At 38.8% G+C, this 14,609-nt stretch overlaps 2 protein-coding genes across 6 annotated transcripts; both read right to left on the bottom strand.

Annotated features, from left to right (window-relative positions):
- Positions 1-290: 290 nt before the first annotated feature.
- On the bottom strand, positions 291-1,351 carry LOC111431102 (glycine-rich cell wall structural protein 1.8-like). 3 transcript variants are annotated; one of them, XM_023067623.1, is made up of 2 exons: positions 483-1,351; positions 291-434 (listed from the first exon to the last, which is right to left on the bottom strand). In XM_023067623.1, the coding sequence occupies exon 1, from the start codon at positions 1,310-1,312 to the stop codon at positions 512-514; it is 801 nt and encodes a 266-aa protein (XP_022923391.1). In that variant the 5' UTR covers positions 1,313-1,351; the 3' UTR covers positions 291-434; positions 483-511. The 3 variants fall into 3 exon arrangements, with proteins under 3 accessions (XP_022923391.1, XP_022923392.1, XP_022923393.1); XM_023067624.1 differs by having other exon boundaries at positions 291-456; positions 503-1,351; XM_023067625.1 differs by having other exon boundaries at positions 291-691; positions 791-1,351.
- Positions 1,352-6,233: 4,882 nt separating this feature from the next.
- On the bottom strand, positions 6,234-13,419 carry LOC111431202 (glycine-rich protein DOT1-like). 3 transcript variants are annotated; one of them, XM_023067773.1, is made up of 2 exons: positions 12,925-13,419; positions 6,234-6,710 (listed from the first exon to the last, which is right to left on the bottom strand). In XM_023067773.1, exons 1-2 carry the CDS (start codon positions 13,385-13,387, stop codon positions 6,322-6,324), a joined length of 852 nt encoding a protein of 283 aa, XP_022923541.1. In that variant the 5' UTR covers positions 13,388-13,419; the 3' UTR covers positions 6,234-6,321. The 3 variants fall into 3 exon arrangements, with proteins under 3 accessions (XP_022923541.1, XP_022923542.1, XP_022923543.1); XM_023067774.1 differs by having other exon boundaries at positions 6,234-6,704; XM_023067775.1 differs by having other exon boundaries at positions 6,234-6,689.
- Between the last annotated feature and the right edge of the window lie 1,190 nt (positions 13,420-14,609).

The following is a 14,609-nucleotide window of genomic DNA, read 5'->3' as shown; positions in this document are numbered from 1 at the left end:
TTATGCTAAGAAAATTAAATGCAATATGGTGATGCTCAAAGAAGATGGAGGTGTTGATATGATCAATAGGGAGCCTGAATTTCCTAGCGCTTCCACTTCCGATTCCAAACCGTCTTATTCTACGTTAACTAGCTGAATCGTTGTCGTTTTAAGTTTCATACAACTTTTGATCTAGTTGAATCGAAGTTATCATGACTCACTGGTTGATCTGTTATTTCAGGATACGCTCATGTTTAGCATATTTTGTGGGGATGTGTATTAGAATAGGAGGTGATGATATCTGTGCTTGGCTCCATGGATATCTCGACTCGTATACAAATTGAAAAGTAGTAAATCACACTAGAATTCGGATTACGTTGAAATTTGAAATGGGAATGTTTATGAATCAATTAAGGGTACTTTATGTCCCGTTCTTTGATCATCACAATAGTAAACTTAATATTCATTAAGAACAACGGTTCTTTGATCATCACAATAGTAAACTTAATATTCATTAAGAACAACGTAATTTTCATGGTGCATACCCACCACCATGTCCTCCGCCTTGTCCGCTACCTCCGCCAGCTCCATATCCACCTCCTTGTGCACCTCCACCACCATAGCCGCCACCGGAGCCACCACCGCCTCCACCTCCATGCCCTCCTGCTCCACTTCCTGAGCCGCCGCCTCCTCCTCCGCCACTTCCGTATCCACCTCCATTTGCTCCTCCACCACCATACCCACCACCGGAACCGCCTCCTCCGCCACCTCCATGCCCTCCTGCACCGCTCCCTGAGCCGCCTCCTTGTCCTCCGCCACTTCCATATCCACCGCCATTTGCTCCTCCGGCACCATAACCACCACCGCCTCCACTTCCCCCACCTCCTCCTCCTCCATAACCTACTCCCCCACTACCATAACCACCACCTGACCCAGCTCCCCCTCCACTTCCATATCCACCACCGGGGCCATAACCACCACCGCTACCACCTCCACTTCCTCCACCACCACCACCACCATTGCCATAACCACGATCTTCTCCACCTCCATATCCAGCGCCACTTCCTTCACCTCCACCATTTCCATATCCAACACCTCCATATCCAGAGCCACCTCCACCTCCGCGTCCTCCCCCACCACCACCACCGGCATATCCAGTGGTAACTCCATACCCGCTACCACCACCCTCTCCACCACCATATCCAACAGAAACGCGGCCTAACACTGGGACTTGGACATTGGCATCATAGGCAACAAGGGTTCTGGCTGCAGAAGCTAACCCAAAACCCAACAAAGCAAAGAAAACAAGGTATTGCATTGCATGATTCTCCATGGGTATTCAAAACACAAGATCTATGTCTATAATGCATATTCTGATCCCTTTATATAGGAATTGGTGGAGTGAGGATCAGCTTCTAAGTGGGTTAAAAGCACATGCAAAAGTGGCCCAATATCCATTACCCATTAGTGTGCCTCCGCTGTTTCCCATATCTGTATTTCACCAAACAATCGACTTCCAATCAATCAAATTTCACTCCTTCGCTTTGGCCCATTACATATTGTCGTTAGTCTTACGGTTTTAAAACGCGTGTATTAGAGAGAGATTTTTACACTCTTATAAGAAGAACGGGTATAACGCTCGGTATGTGGCTCTAATACTATTTTTAGCAGTCCAAACCCACGACTAGTAGATATTGTCTGCTTCAATTTAATGGATGACAAAATAAGCATAAAAACACTAAGAACAATGCTGAGATGGATTGATGCTGACATTCGACAAATAGTTGGATATTTGCCACTTCATTTACCTACTAATTATCATTAAATTGATGAATCGATCTCCATTCTATATCTATCTTGGTTCATACTTGAAACCAAAAAAAATTGGACTTATTTGAAGAAAAGTTAGGTCACCACTTTATTAATCTTGAAAAATATTAACTATTCTCGATCGACTTTTCTTGAATTATTTTTAAGAGTAAAGACCGTTCTCACGAATCGACATGGATCCTTTTAGAATGCTCTTTTCTCATTCATATGTTTTTAAGAAAAATTTCTCGAAGGTCACATGACATATAATTAACTTTAGAGTTTCTATAATTGAGCCATGACATAAAATGTGCACCTTGTTGGTATAATGTGAGATCCCACATCAGTTGGAGAGGGGGAGCGAGCCATTCCTTCTAAAGGTGAAGCTTTTACTCTATTAGGGGTGAAGCTTACCCAAGCTGAGGTGAATATAGCTTCTTCTTTTATAGAGAATGTGTAACGGTCCAAGCCCACTGCTAGTACATATTGCATTTTTTGAGTTTTCCGTTTCGAGCTTCCTCTCAAAGTTTTAAAACGTGTTTTCCAGGGAGAGGTTTCCACACCCTTGTAAAAGATGCTTCGTTCACCTCTCCAATGAACTGTTACAACATGAGAGCTTAGTGTTGAGGATTGTTGGTAGGGAGCTCCACGTTGGCTAATTTAGGGAATGACCATGGGTTTACAAGTAAGGAATACATCTCCATTGTTATGAGGCCTTTTGGGGAAGTCAAAACAAAGGCATGAGAGCTTATGCTCAAAGTGGTCAATATCATACCATTGTGAAGGTCTGTGATTCCTAACAGTTAGATCTGTGGAAGAAACTTTAAAGGTTAAAACGGAACTGCCCAACGCTAAACTCTTAGATGAGGAGAACGAAACATTTCTTATAAAAGGTGTAGAAATCCTTCCCTCGAAAGGGAAAGCCCAAAGAGGACAATATTTGCTGGCGGTAGGCTTGAGTTGTTACATAAAATGCCAGAACAATGTTAGGAACCACGACTCTCCACAATGGTATTATATTGTCTACATTGAGCATAAAGTCTCATGACTTTGAATTTTTTGATGAAATGAGCACTCTTGTTTCTCAACACAACTCGCAAACAACTTAGACTCAACAAATAAATGATGCTCGTTCTCCTCCACAACGATATGATATTGTCCACTTTGAATATAAGCTCTACAAATTTGTTTTTGGTTTCTCCAAACAGACTCATATAAACTAATATGAAACTTCAACCTTTCTCAACAAACCCCTCATAATTCTCGAGTTTATGCGATATATGAAGGTGGGATCGAACTTCTAACCTTGTAATCGTAGCAAAATTGAGAGAAAGAGGGTAGTGTGAACTATGAAGTAGAAAAGTAGCAGCAAAAGAGTGTGTAATGGACATTTATGAATTCCCACAAGCTAATGCCTAAAACCCTTTGTCTTTATGGTTTGATAGATCTTGTTTTTGAATCAACAACGTGTGGGTCTCTCTCTCCATTATCTCATATTGCTTCCTTTAGTGGATCTCTCCTTTTTGTTCACGCTTCAACAAGCTTTGTATTTCTACACTTTTCTTCTTCTTTATATGCTTTCAATACATCATTTCTGACGTCTAAATGAAAGTATGCTGTTCAAATCCCATGTTGGTAGTATAGAGATCCAAATCGATCGGAGAATATTTGTGAGATCCTACGTCGATTTGAGAGGTAAACGAATCATTCTTTATAAGGGCGTGGAAACTTTTCCATAGTAGACGTGTTCTAGAACGTTCAGGAAAAATCCAGAAGGAAAGGTTCAAAGAGGACAATATCTATTAGCGATGAACTTGAATTGCTACAATATTTTTCAATTCGCTAAGACATATTTCAAGAACATAAGAACAATTAAATGTGTTTCTTCAACGACCTAACTTCTAAGACATGATTAGATCAGAACCGCTACGATGAGTTTTTTCAAAACTAAATCAAGTTGGAAATAACAAAAGAGCTCAACAACCAATTTTGGACCGAGTCCGACTCAATTTTTCATCCTCATTTCGATTTCGAGATTTGTTTGTCCTCATATTTCCTAGTTTTATTTGAATTTATACTTAAAAGAGACTGATTTTAATTGCTTTTCAATTGTTAGACACTCTTTTATTGTAAACTTGTATGTATGCACGAGAATTATTGATCATTCTGTTATGGCCTTACAGTAAATTGTCTATTTGTGTGCATAAGAACTTTACAATCTCTTCGAATTGAGCTATGCTTGTAGCAAAAAGTATCGTGCTTTTCAAGTAAGTGGCACTTCGAAATTTCGGCGATATAAAAAGAATTTTATAGAAATTTGAGCCTAAGCGGAATTGATTCAATCTATGAAACAAGTATGTCGAAGTTATATGATGCATGTTTTTCGAGAAATGAATTGTTAAGCTCTTATTTGGATGGACCTGAAAACATGTCTTTAGTATGATAAAAAGTACGTTATAGGAACTTGTTATAAATATTTGAGCATGAGATGATATACGTTGAACGTTATTATGCATGTTTTTCTAAGAAAAGTACGAATTGAACTATGAACGGTATGATTTTGAAATTTTGACTAGGTGTCCATGTTAGGTCACTATGCTCTGTCATTATTATATATGTATATGTCACGACCCAAATTTTTACAATGAACCGTGAACGACAATGTTGTGTAGTGTGTCTGGATGAAAAACTCGAAAAGACATCAACACAAAAATCATTTATTTCATAAGAAGAAAGTTTCAGTACAAAGAATCAAATCGTTGACCAGTTTTTACAACGAAAGTTTATGAAAATAAAAGACTAAGACTAACGCCCTGGGATATACTTTCCTCTGTGATCATCCACGTCTCTCAAACATGCCCTCTCAATTTATAGCATCACGCATCTAAAAAGAAAAATGTAGCAAGGATGAATATAAAAGTTATGCTTATTAAGCCACCTACTTGTAGGCTCGCATGACGTTGTAGGCTTAACAGATTTCCACGGACATACAAGCATTCTATACATCATGCTTCCATATTCTTGATTCTCTAATCACCTAATTTCATTTCATGGTAAAACCATCCACCTAGGACTATTATTCTAGCATGCATGCAATCCAAGCGAATCCTACAAGTATTGCTTCCTAAATACCGTGTGGTGACTTACATGATTGACGAGTACCTTTTCGTTTAGCGTTTCTACACAAATAGGGTGTCCAAAAAGTGTGATTTTCTTCAATTGGTCCTAAATCACATAAAAATATGGTTATAATTGGAATCAGGATAAAAATCAAGCAAACGAAAGTCGAACAAACCGAAAACCCACTTACACACGTCGACACGCGTCAAGAGAAGTCTTACTCACGGCTTTCACACGCAAGTACCATGCGCGTGAACTTTCTATAGTCGCAGGTCAGGCATCTGGTTCGCGTCGCTCTGGTTGGACCGATGGTTAGTTGATCCGATGGGTTGTGGGTTGGATCGGGTCGATGCGGGTCGATTAGGGTTTGTAGAGGCCGCGTGTCATGGAATGAACAATGCTGCATTGCTCTACACGACGTTCGACACGTATCTCCACCGTCGCCTGATGCGTGTCCTACTCCTGGTTGTATATGCGATTCCTTTCACCGATCGACACATGGCTCGCTGAAAATTTTTCTCTCTCCTAACGGATCACGAAATCGATTCGAGTTAATTTTCTTTCCATTTTTTCTTTTTCATATCTTTTGAGTCTTATCTCGAATTGAAATGTTTCATTGACGAAAGTTATAGCATGTAGATCTATCTATGCCACATTATTTTCCTTGAATTTAAACATCAACCACAGACTGAGTTGAGTCAGAAGTAGGTTATTTACCGTTCTTGGACTATTCTTGGATCTCCACTTTCGAGTCGGGATCTCGGCCATACTTTTTCATTAATCCTATGGAAGTAGGGGCTATAGAGTTTTGGACTAGATAAGCCCCTTGTACTTCTTTTGAATATGTTTTTGGAACCCTTGGTTTTTGTATTTTTAGACTTTATGAACCATATTTTGGGTGTGCATCCTTGCCTTAATGTGTACTTTAAAGGTTGTTTTAAGATTGAAATTTTCTTTATGTGCATGCACGTTTAAACCGTCTTAAATTAATGCGTGTTTTTAAATATTCCACGTCTTTGAGTAACGGTCTGTGGCTTGAGTCCTTTGAAAGACGAGTCGTTATAGAAAATTATCTCTACAAATCAACACGAGTCATTTTAGCATGCTTTTGTTTTCACTTACATGCTTCTTAAAAAAAATAAAATTCTTAAGAAGTTACCTAATATAGAATTACTTGAAGTTAAGGACATGTAATTTTAAAATATCTATCACTTAGGTACCAATAGAAATTTCAATTCTTTTAAATCCTTAACCATTTTATCTTTAGGATTATAAACCATTCATTCTAATTTGACATTCATCAAAAAAAAAAAAAAAAAAAGTTGGACATAGATTTAGAAAACAACAATCTCTAACCCAATTTCTTTATTTTGTTAACATAATGAATATTGGGTTCATTACTTAAAAAGGGTTTCAATTCTTGTTTGAAATGGAGTTTGTGAGTGCATATCCACCGTCATAACCTCCTTCTCCACTTCCTTTGCTATTATCATGTTCTCCTCCGTGAGCTCCTCCACTGCCGTAAGCTCCGCCGGCCCCAATTCCAGAACCCCCAGCATGGCCTCCGTAACCACCGCCGGCGCCAATGCCAGAACCACCAGCATGGCCTCCTACTCCGTCTCCCCTTCCATACCCACCGTCGACTCCTCCACCATTTCCATATCCATGGGAATCTCCATACCCATTTCCATTTCCATTTCCATTTCCATTTCCATTTCCATTTCCATTTCTACTTCCATAGCCGATATCATGATCTCTTCCTTGCCCATACCCACCATTGCCTCCATTTTCATAACCTCCACTTCGCCCACCAGCGTAACCAACACCATGATCTTCTCCACCTCCATATCTACTCCCACTTCCATATCCTGCTCCTCCTACGCCGGAGCTAACCCCTCCTCCGTATGCATTTCCTCCACCGTTACCATATCCCGAACCCCTTACTCCACCACTTCCATAGCCTGAACCTCCGAGAGCAGAGCTTCTGTCTCCATATCCTCCACCCGATCTTCCACCATATGCATTATCATAGGATTCGTCACGATGCCCCGAATCGTACCCTTCTCTAGGGTTAGGGCGATCGTAACCATAGTGACGTGTTCGGGGATCATAATCAAGAAGGGTTCGGGCAGCGGAAGCTAAACCCAACCCTATAAGGAGAAGAAAGCTAAGGCACAAGACTCTAGTGATAGCCATGGAGAGAATTTGAGGATGCCTAGAAGGAATCCATTGATCTCTTTATATAGGAAATGGTGGAGGGTTCATCATCTTCCCATGGGTGTGCTTAATNATATTTTGGGCGCCACATGCAAAAAAAAAAAAAAAAAAAAAAAAAAAAAAAAAAAAAAAAAGAGAAAAAAGAAAAGAAAAGAAGGATATATACCTCCACAAATGTTCAAGAGGCAAGCACTATAATGTGCCTTTTCTCATATTTGGCTCACACATTAGATTTGAACTAAATTATATGAATATTTATTTAAGGCTTTGATCTCATCTTCCATTGACACGATCTTACAAGATTTAGTAAGATTTAGAGAAAGAGCAAAGAAAAATTTAGAAGTGTGGGTGAAAGTAATATTATAGTTCACTACTTAGTTTATTTTGATAGCTTCTTCTTGCTTCACCTTAGATAAGGTTGATAATTTATTTGGTTTTAGGAAGATATTTGTATGATTAAATTCACAATGGCTATAAAAATTCACTACATAAAGAACATTTATTTAATTAGGGCTCTTTTTCTCTTTTCCTACTTGAGCCGCCATGAGATTTAAGGCATGAAATGGGTTATGAAACGATATTCCATTACTATAATATATTTTACATATCATTTATGCATGTTTCCCTAATTCCCACTTGAAATAAATACATTAAATAATCTCCCATTTGGAATACAATAATTGTGGAGTTAATCATCACACATTTTAATGATATTAAATCCATAGTGTTTGCACTAAAAAAAAACCTAAAAAAGAATCTCATATCTGAGGGTGCTTAAGATATTGCGAGTGATGTACTTTGTCAAATAACATGGTAGCAATTTTATTTTTAGATATATTATCTTATAGATATAATTTTAGAATCTTAACCTTCTTATATAATCTTTTTTTAATCTATGGTAAAAATGGTCCAAAAGGAGCTAAAGCTATGAGAAGGTCTTAAAACTAGCTAAAATAGTTAGAAGATCTCAATTGGATCATAGGTAGTCATTTCAATTGAACCGGTCATATCATCCTCTTCTATTTCAGAAAAATGTTAGAGTAACATGTTTCTAGCTTTGAAGTGAAATTCATCCTAGCATTCTATGTCTTATCTTGAGTTAGTTTTTTCATCAAACTTGTAAATCTTGCATCTACAAAGTTAAAAGTGTAAGTTTCATCAATTGTAATCTACTTACAAGGAGAAATCATGGAAGGAAGGCATAATACTCACTAGAAAATTTATGTTGATGTGAAGCGAAGAGATTTGGAGTTCGTAGTGGGAGACAAAGTATTTATTAAGGTGAGCTCTGAGAATATATGCTAAAACCACCGCACCTAAATGGTGTAAAATTTCTCTATTTATAATCAAATAAATTAGAAGGTTATGGAAATAGTAATAAATGAAAAGAGCAATAAATGGAAAGATACATCTGTGTAATGGTTGTCTATAATAAAAGATCAAATATGATATATATGGTAAACTATAATTTAGTACTAAATATCCTTAGCACCCCCTGTAAGCTGAGCGTCGGATTTGAACAAACGTGAAGCTTGGATCTGAAAAATTCAAAGAGAGGTCGAGAAACACTTTTTGTGAAGATATCAACAACCTGGTTCGGAGGAGGCGTAGAGAAGCACTTCCTTGGCCATCGAAAACTGTAGAGGGATCGTCGCTCAGCGACGATGGTGCCTTGGCTCTGGCAAGAATATGTCTAACCTACAATGTAAAATGGGGAAACCCAAAGGAAGAAGGAGAATAGAGAGAGAGTGTTCGATGGTGACTATGAAGAAGATAGGAACAAGAGAGGAAGAAGAGGGTATAAGTCGAGAATGCGGACTCTGGGGTGTATTTCAGATGAAGAAAGAAAGAAAGGGGCAGAGACGGAGTGGTGTCTGCGCCTTGTGGACTCGTTTGCTATCGAGCAAATGAGCACGAGATAGGAACAAGAGAGGAAGAAGAGGGTATAAGCCGAGAATGCGGAGTCTGGGGTGTATTTTAGACGAAGAAAGAAACAAAGGGACGGAGATAGAGTGGTGTCTGCGCCTTGTGGACTGGTTTGCTATCGAGCAAATGAGCATGAGTAAGAATATCTTGAGCATATTTTACAATTGGAGTTTGCACTGGTGACTCCGAAAGAAGTAGGTGGAGCCGATGGAGAAGTAGTCGGCGCCATAGCAGGTGATGAAGTTCCAATGGACGGAGAGGGAGTCACGTCCCCCAGAGAAAAAGACGAAGACGGTGTTAAAGTCGAAAGAGTCGCCACAGTGGACGAAGGAGTTGATTTTGACAAGGAGGTCGGCGGCGACTTGGTTGTTGGATTTCAAATAATCGGCCGGGAAATCCTTTATGTTCGGTGAGAGGAAATTGTCGACAACCGGTTGTTAGAAGAAAAATAAAATGCGTAAAATAAGAAGAGAGAGAATGATGAAATTTTGACTGCCCTTTAATTCAGGTTGCGAAAATATTCTAACAGATTTCCTATTTAAATATAACCTATCCTAAAAATGGTCGGAGTGGCCAACTGAATCTGTGCCACTTCCTCCTAAATTGCCGTCTAAAACTTAGTTAATCCATTCGACGTGTTTGTCAAATGGTAAAACAGAGAAGGAAGGTAATCGTGTGAATCTAAATAAGGAAAAATCAGGTTTTATCTAACATTGGTTGGCAAAAAGGCTAGTGCGGCACTCAGATTTTGAGGGTAAATCTGTGCAGAAGGTCGATGGGCTTATCTAGATTCCGTATATTTTCGAAGTGAGCGCTGATGAAAATCCTAATATTAGGGTTTCTGTGAAGGATGAAGGGTTGATTGGGAAGAAAATGAGAGAGACTATGTTGGCTAAGGGGAAACCGATTATGTTGGAGAAGGCGAGGTTGTATGTACAAAGTATGGTGAAGGGTGATTTGGAGGTCAAAAGGGTGGAGCTGAAGAGTAATCAATTGGTTCTGCTTGCGGCAGCCATGGAGACTTCCCATGCGGTGTCAAAGCCACCACGGGTGGTGGAGAAGAAGATGAGTAGGGGATTCAGAAGCCATTGAAAGTAAAGGATCGAGTTACTAAACCAAAAGGGCTCTGATAGAATATTTGCTAAAACCACCACACCTAAATGATGTGAAAGATTTTTATATATAATCAAATAAATTACAAGAATATGAAGATAGTAATGAATGAAAAGAGCACTAAATGGAAAGATTATGTGTAATGGAAGGAAAATATCTACATATTTTCCAATAAAAGATAAAATATAACATATATGGTAAACTATAATTTAGTACTAAATATCCATAACAACTTCGATGAAGCGTGTTCTTAGGTTCGGGAGCAAAGGGAAGTTAAGTCCACGCCTCATTGGACTATTTGAGATCTTGGAACGAGTGTGACAAGTAGCTTACCAATTGGCCCTATCACCTGTGCTTTTAGGAGTCCACAATGTGTCCTATGTATTGATGTTGCGATTATGCATAGCAGACCCATCGCATGTAATAGATTCCAAAACCCTACGGTTGGATAAAATTTTGAACTATGAGGAAGAACCCATGCAAATTGTGGCTAGAGAAGTGAAGACTTTATGTAATTGAGAGATTGTGTTTGTCAAGGTATTATAGCGGAATCACCCGCTTGAAGAAGTCACTTGGAAATGAGAAGAGGAATTGATGACCAAGTACCTTGAGCTCTTCTGAGCGGAAGAGATGCAGCGCAGACCTTGTGCATTTAAGTGAAGCTTTCAAAGATGAAAGTTCGTTGTTGGGGGAATATTATAAAGCGGAAGTTCTAGGCCTAAAGCCCAATACATTAAAATAAACCCCAGGGTTCAGCTACATATAGCCAAACGCACAGCTATCCACCCACCTCCCAGAGCACGAAGCTTGAGATTAGCCAGCCACTCATGAATCCTAGCCACCACATTTTTTCTTCCTCTCTATCATCTTCTTCTTTAAACCGCTGCTATCCATCGCTCACGCCGTCCCACGCTGCCATCGCTAGTTGCCCTCGCACATCGGACAACCGCCGTCAGTCACGCACACTACCGTTGCAAGTTAAACGTCATTGCCGTCGCCGGAACTACCATTTGGAGGAGCAAACAGTGAGTTTTCATGTGACTTATTTTTTGAGTCCGATCTCGATTTTGAATGGACCATACCCTTAATACTCACCTCTAAATGTCCGTATAGTAACAAATGTACAACTCGCCAACCAACGAAGTTACAACGTGGTTTCTTTTCTGGATAGTTGGGATTGGACCGAACCTCTACGTAAGAATAAGGTAAGCAATAAGACCCTATGATTTGTGGGGGTCATTTTATCACGTCAAATTGGGTTGGTTAAACTTGGGTGTTTAAATGAAGGCTCGATCTAAGTCGGAGTTGGACCAATATCTATAGGGGTAATTAGAAAAGAACTCTTTGGGTGAGGGACCTTCTTATTGAAACTTAAATGTTTTGTTTTCTTTAAAGGTTGAATATGTTTGCTATGACTGTGTATTGTATGATATGATGTATGTTGACCATGAAAATAAATATGTTGAGACCTATTGCATGCATATTATGTTTGATGATTGAAATATGTTTGGTGTAAGTTGTGTGACATGATGTATGTTTGCTCACGAAAATAAATGTTTTCGGACCTAATACATGCATATTATGTTTGAGGATTAAGGAGGTTGTGGTAAGAGTTACACGCTGTGTGAATCGGGTAACCAGCCGTTGATAATCATTTTAAGAAGTAAAGATGGATGTTGATTTTCATGTGGTAAGGGTTGCATGAGTGAATCACGTAACATGCCATTAATGGTCACTTGTAAAGTGATTGCAGAAAATGGTTATCAAGGTAAGAGTTAAGTGTGAATTGGATTACCATCCATTGATAATCATTTTGAGGAGTAAAGGTGGATGTTGATCTTTATATGGTAAAAACTACACTGTGTTTCAAGTAATTAACCACTAAGATCCCTCGATTTTGTTTGATTATCGTTTATCTATTTGATCCAATAGAAGAATTCCTTACTTAATATTTTAATACTCACCTTGTTTTTAAAATGATTTTCAGGCGAGGCTATGACACAAAACTGACGAGTAGAGTAGAGAAGAGGCGAGGTTGTGGCACAAAACTGATGAGTAGGGTGGAGAAGTCAATCATGGGTCAACTCGAGCATTTTTATGTTTTAATCGAATTTTATGTTTTCATTGTAGACCTTTTTGCATTTGGTTGTTCTTTGACTCAAATTGCGTTAGAGGACACTTAGTTTATGGGAACTAGGGAAGTTTGTATGTTGAATTATTTATTTAGATTGAATGTATTCTAAACTTTGTTTAAAGGGTACGATTAATAAATTACTTCTTTTACATATTTTTTTTTTGTAACGGCTTTAATTGCTATGGATACGAAAATGTCTGGTTGTTACACATTGATTCGATTTGAAAGCAGTTTCACATAGATTTAGAAAACAACATTCTCTTACCCAATTTCTTTATTTTGTTGACATAATGAAGATTGGGTTGATACTTAAGAAGGGTTTCAGTTTTTGTTTGAGATGGAGTTTGTGAGTGCATATCCACCGTCATAACCTCCTTCTTCTCCACTTCCTTTGCTATTATCATGTTCTCCTCCGTGAGCTCCTCCACTGCCGTAAGCTCCGCCGGCCCCAATTCCAGAGCCACCAGCATGGCCTCCGTAACCACCGCCGGCGCCAATGCCAGAACCACCAGCATGGCCTCCTACTCCGTCTCCCCTTCCATACCCACCGTCGACTCCTCCACCATTTCCATATCCATGGGAATCTCCATACCCATTTCCATTTCCATTTCCATTTCCATTTCTACTTCCATAGCCGATATCATGATCTCTTCCTTGCCCATACCCACCATTGCCTCCATTTTCATAACCTCCACTTCGCCCACCAGCGTAACCAACACCATGATCTTCTCCACCTCCATATCTACTCCCACTTCCATATCCTGCTCCTCCTACGCCGGAGTTAACCCCTCCTCCGTATGCATTTCCTCCACCGTTACCATATCCCGAACCCCTTACTCCACCACTTCCATAGCCTGAACCTCCAAGAGCAGAGCTTCCATCTCCATATCCTCCACCCGATCTTCCACCATATGCATTATCATAGGATTCGTCACGATGCCCCGAATCGTACCCTTCTCTAGGGTTAGGGCGATCGTAACCATAGTGACGTGTTCGGGGATCATAATCAAGAAGGGTTCGGGCAGCGGAAGCTAAACCCAGCCCTACAAGGAGAAGAAAGCTAAGGCACAAGACTCTAGTGATAGCCATGGAGAGAATTTGAGGATGCCTAGAAGGAATCCATTGATGTCCTTTTATAGGAAATGGTGGAGGGTTAATCATCTTCTCATGGGTGCTTAATGGTAAAGAGGGCGCCACATGGAGAAAAAAGAAAAGAAAAGAAAAGAAGATAATTTGGATATGTACCTCCACAAATGTCGATGAGGCAAGCACTATAGTGTGCCTTTTCTCATATTTGGCTCCCAAATTAAATTTGAACTAATCATATGAATATTTATGTAAGCCTTTGATCTCATCTTCCATTTATATTATCTTGCATGATTTTGTAAGATTTAGAGAAAGAGCAAAGAAAAGCTTACAAGGGTAATTGAAAGTAATATCTATTCTTCACTTTGACCTAAGATCGAAATATGTCAAAGAAGAAGCAAAGAAAACCCTAAGTAACTAACTTTTTAATTGTTTTTATTTCTGTGAAAAAGTATACATCTCAATCTCATGAGTATTTATAATGAAGAGAACACTAACGGGCTTCCTAAATTTTTTCCTCAAGTTAAGAACCACTAACGATCTTCCTAACTAAAGCACAAAACTTGATCTACAATTTGGCAACTAGTACCAACTCGACGGTAGTTGTTTCATAAGTTAGTGACTTATTCTACTAAGTCAAGTTTATAAGCTCACCCGCTTAGTTTCAATTCTTTTTGTTTTCCATTAGCTAAAGATGTTTTTGAATTTGACCAAAGGAAGGTGTGAATTTCAAGTATTTTCATGTTGAGTTTAGTTACTTCTTAGTTAGATTTTGTTGCTCTAAATATTTTCATAGTGAAACTTAGATATTCTCTTGCTAAGTCATTTGACTATGGCGTCTTCTACAAGTTGACCCTCCAACCTAAATATCTCTTCATCAACAAGGATTAAGAGGAGCAATGAAATGATAACTTATTTGGTTTTACAATGATATTTGTATGATTAAATTCACAATGGCTATAAAAATCCACTACATAAAGAACATTTGTTTAGTTAGGGTTCTTTATACCTTTTCTTACTTGAGCCGCCATGAGATTTGAGACATGAAATAATGGATTATGAAACGACATTGCATTACTATAATATCTTTTTCATATCATTTATGCATGTTTCCCTAATTCCCACTTGAACAAAATACATTAAATAATCTCCCATTTGGAATACAATAATTGTGGAGTTAATCATCACACATTTTAATGATATTAAATCCATAGTGTTTGCACTA

Source organism: Cucurbita moschata, unplaced genomic scaffold (assembly GCF_002738365.1).
Source record: "Cucurbita moschata cultivar Rifu unplaced genomic scaffold, Cmos_1.0 Cmo_Scf00035, whole genome shotgun sequence".
Taxonomy (NCBI): domain Eukaryota; kingdom Viridiplantae; phylum Streptophyta; class Magnoliopsida; order Cucurbitales; family Cucurbitaceae; genus Cucurbita; species Cucurbita moschata.
The sequence above is the reverse complement of the archived record's forward strand: the minus strand, read 5'-3'. Positions and strand labels throughout refer to the sequence as shown.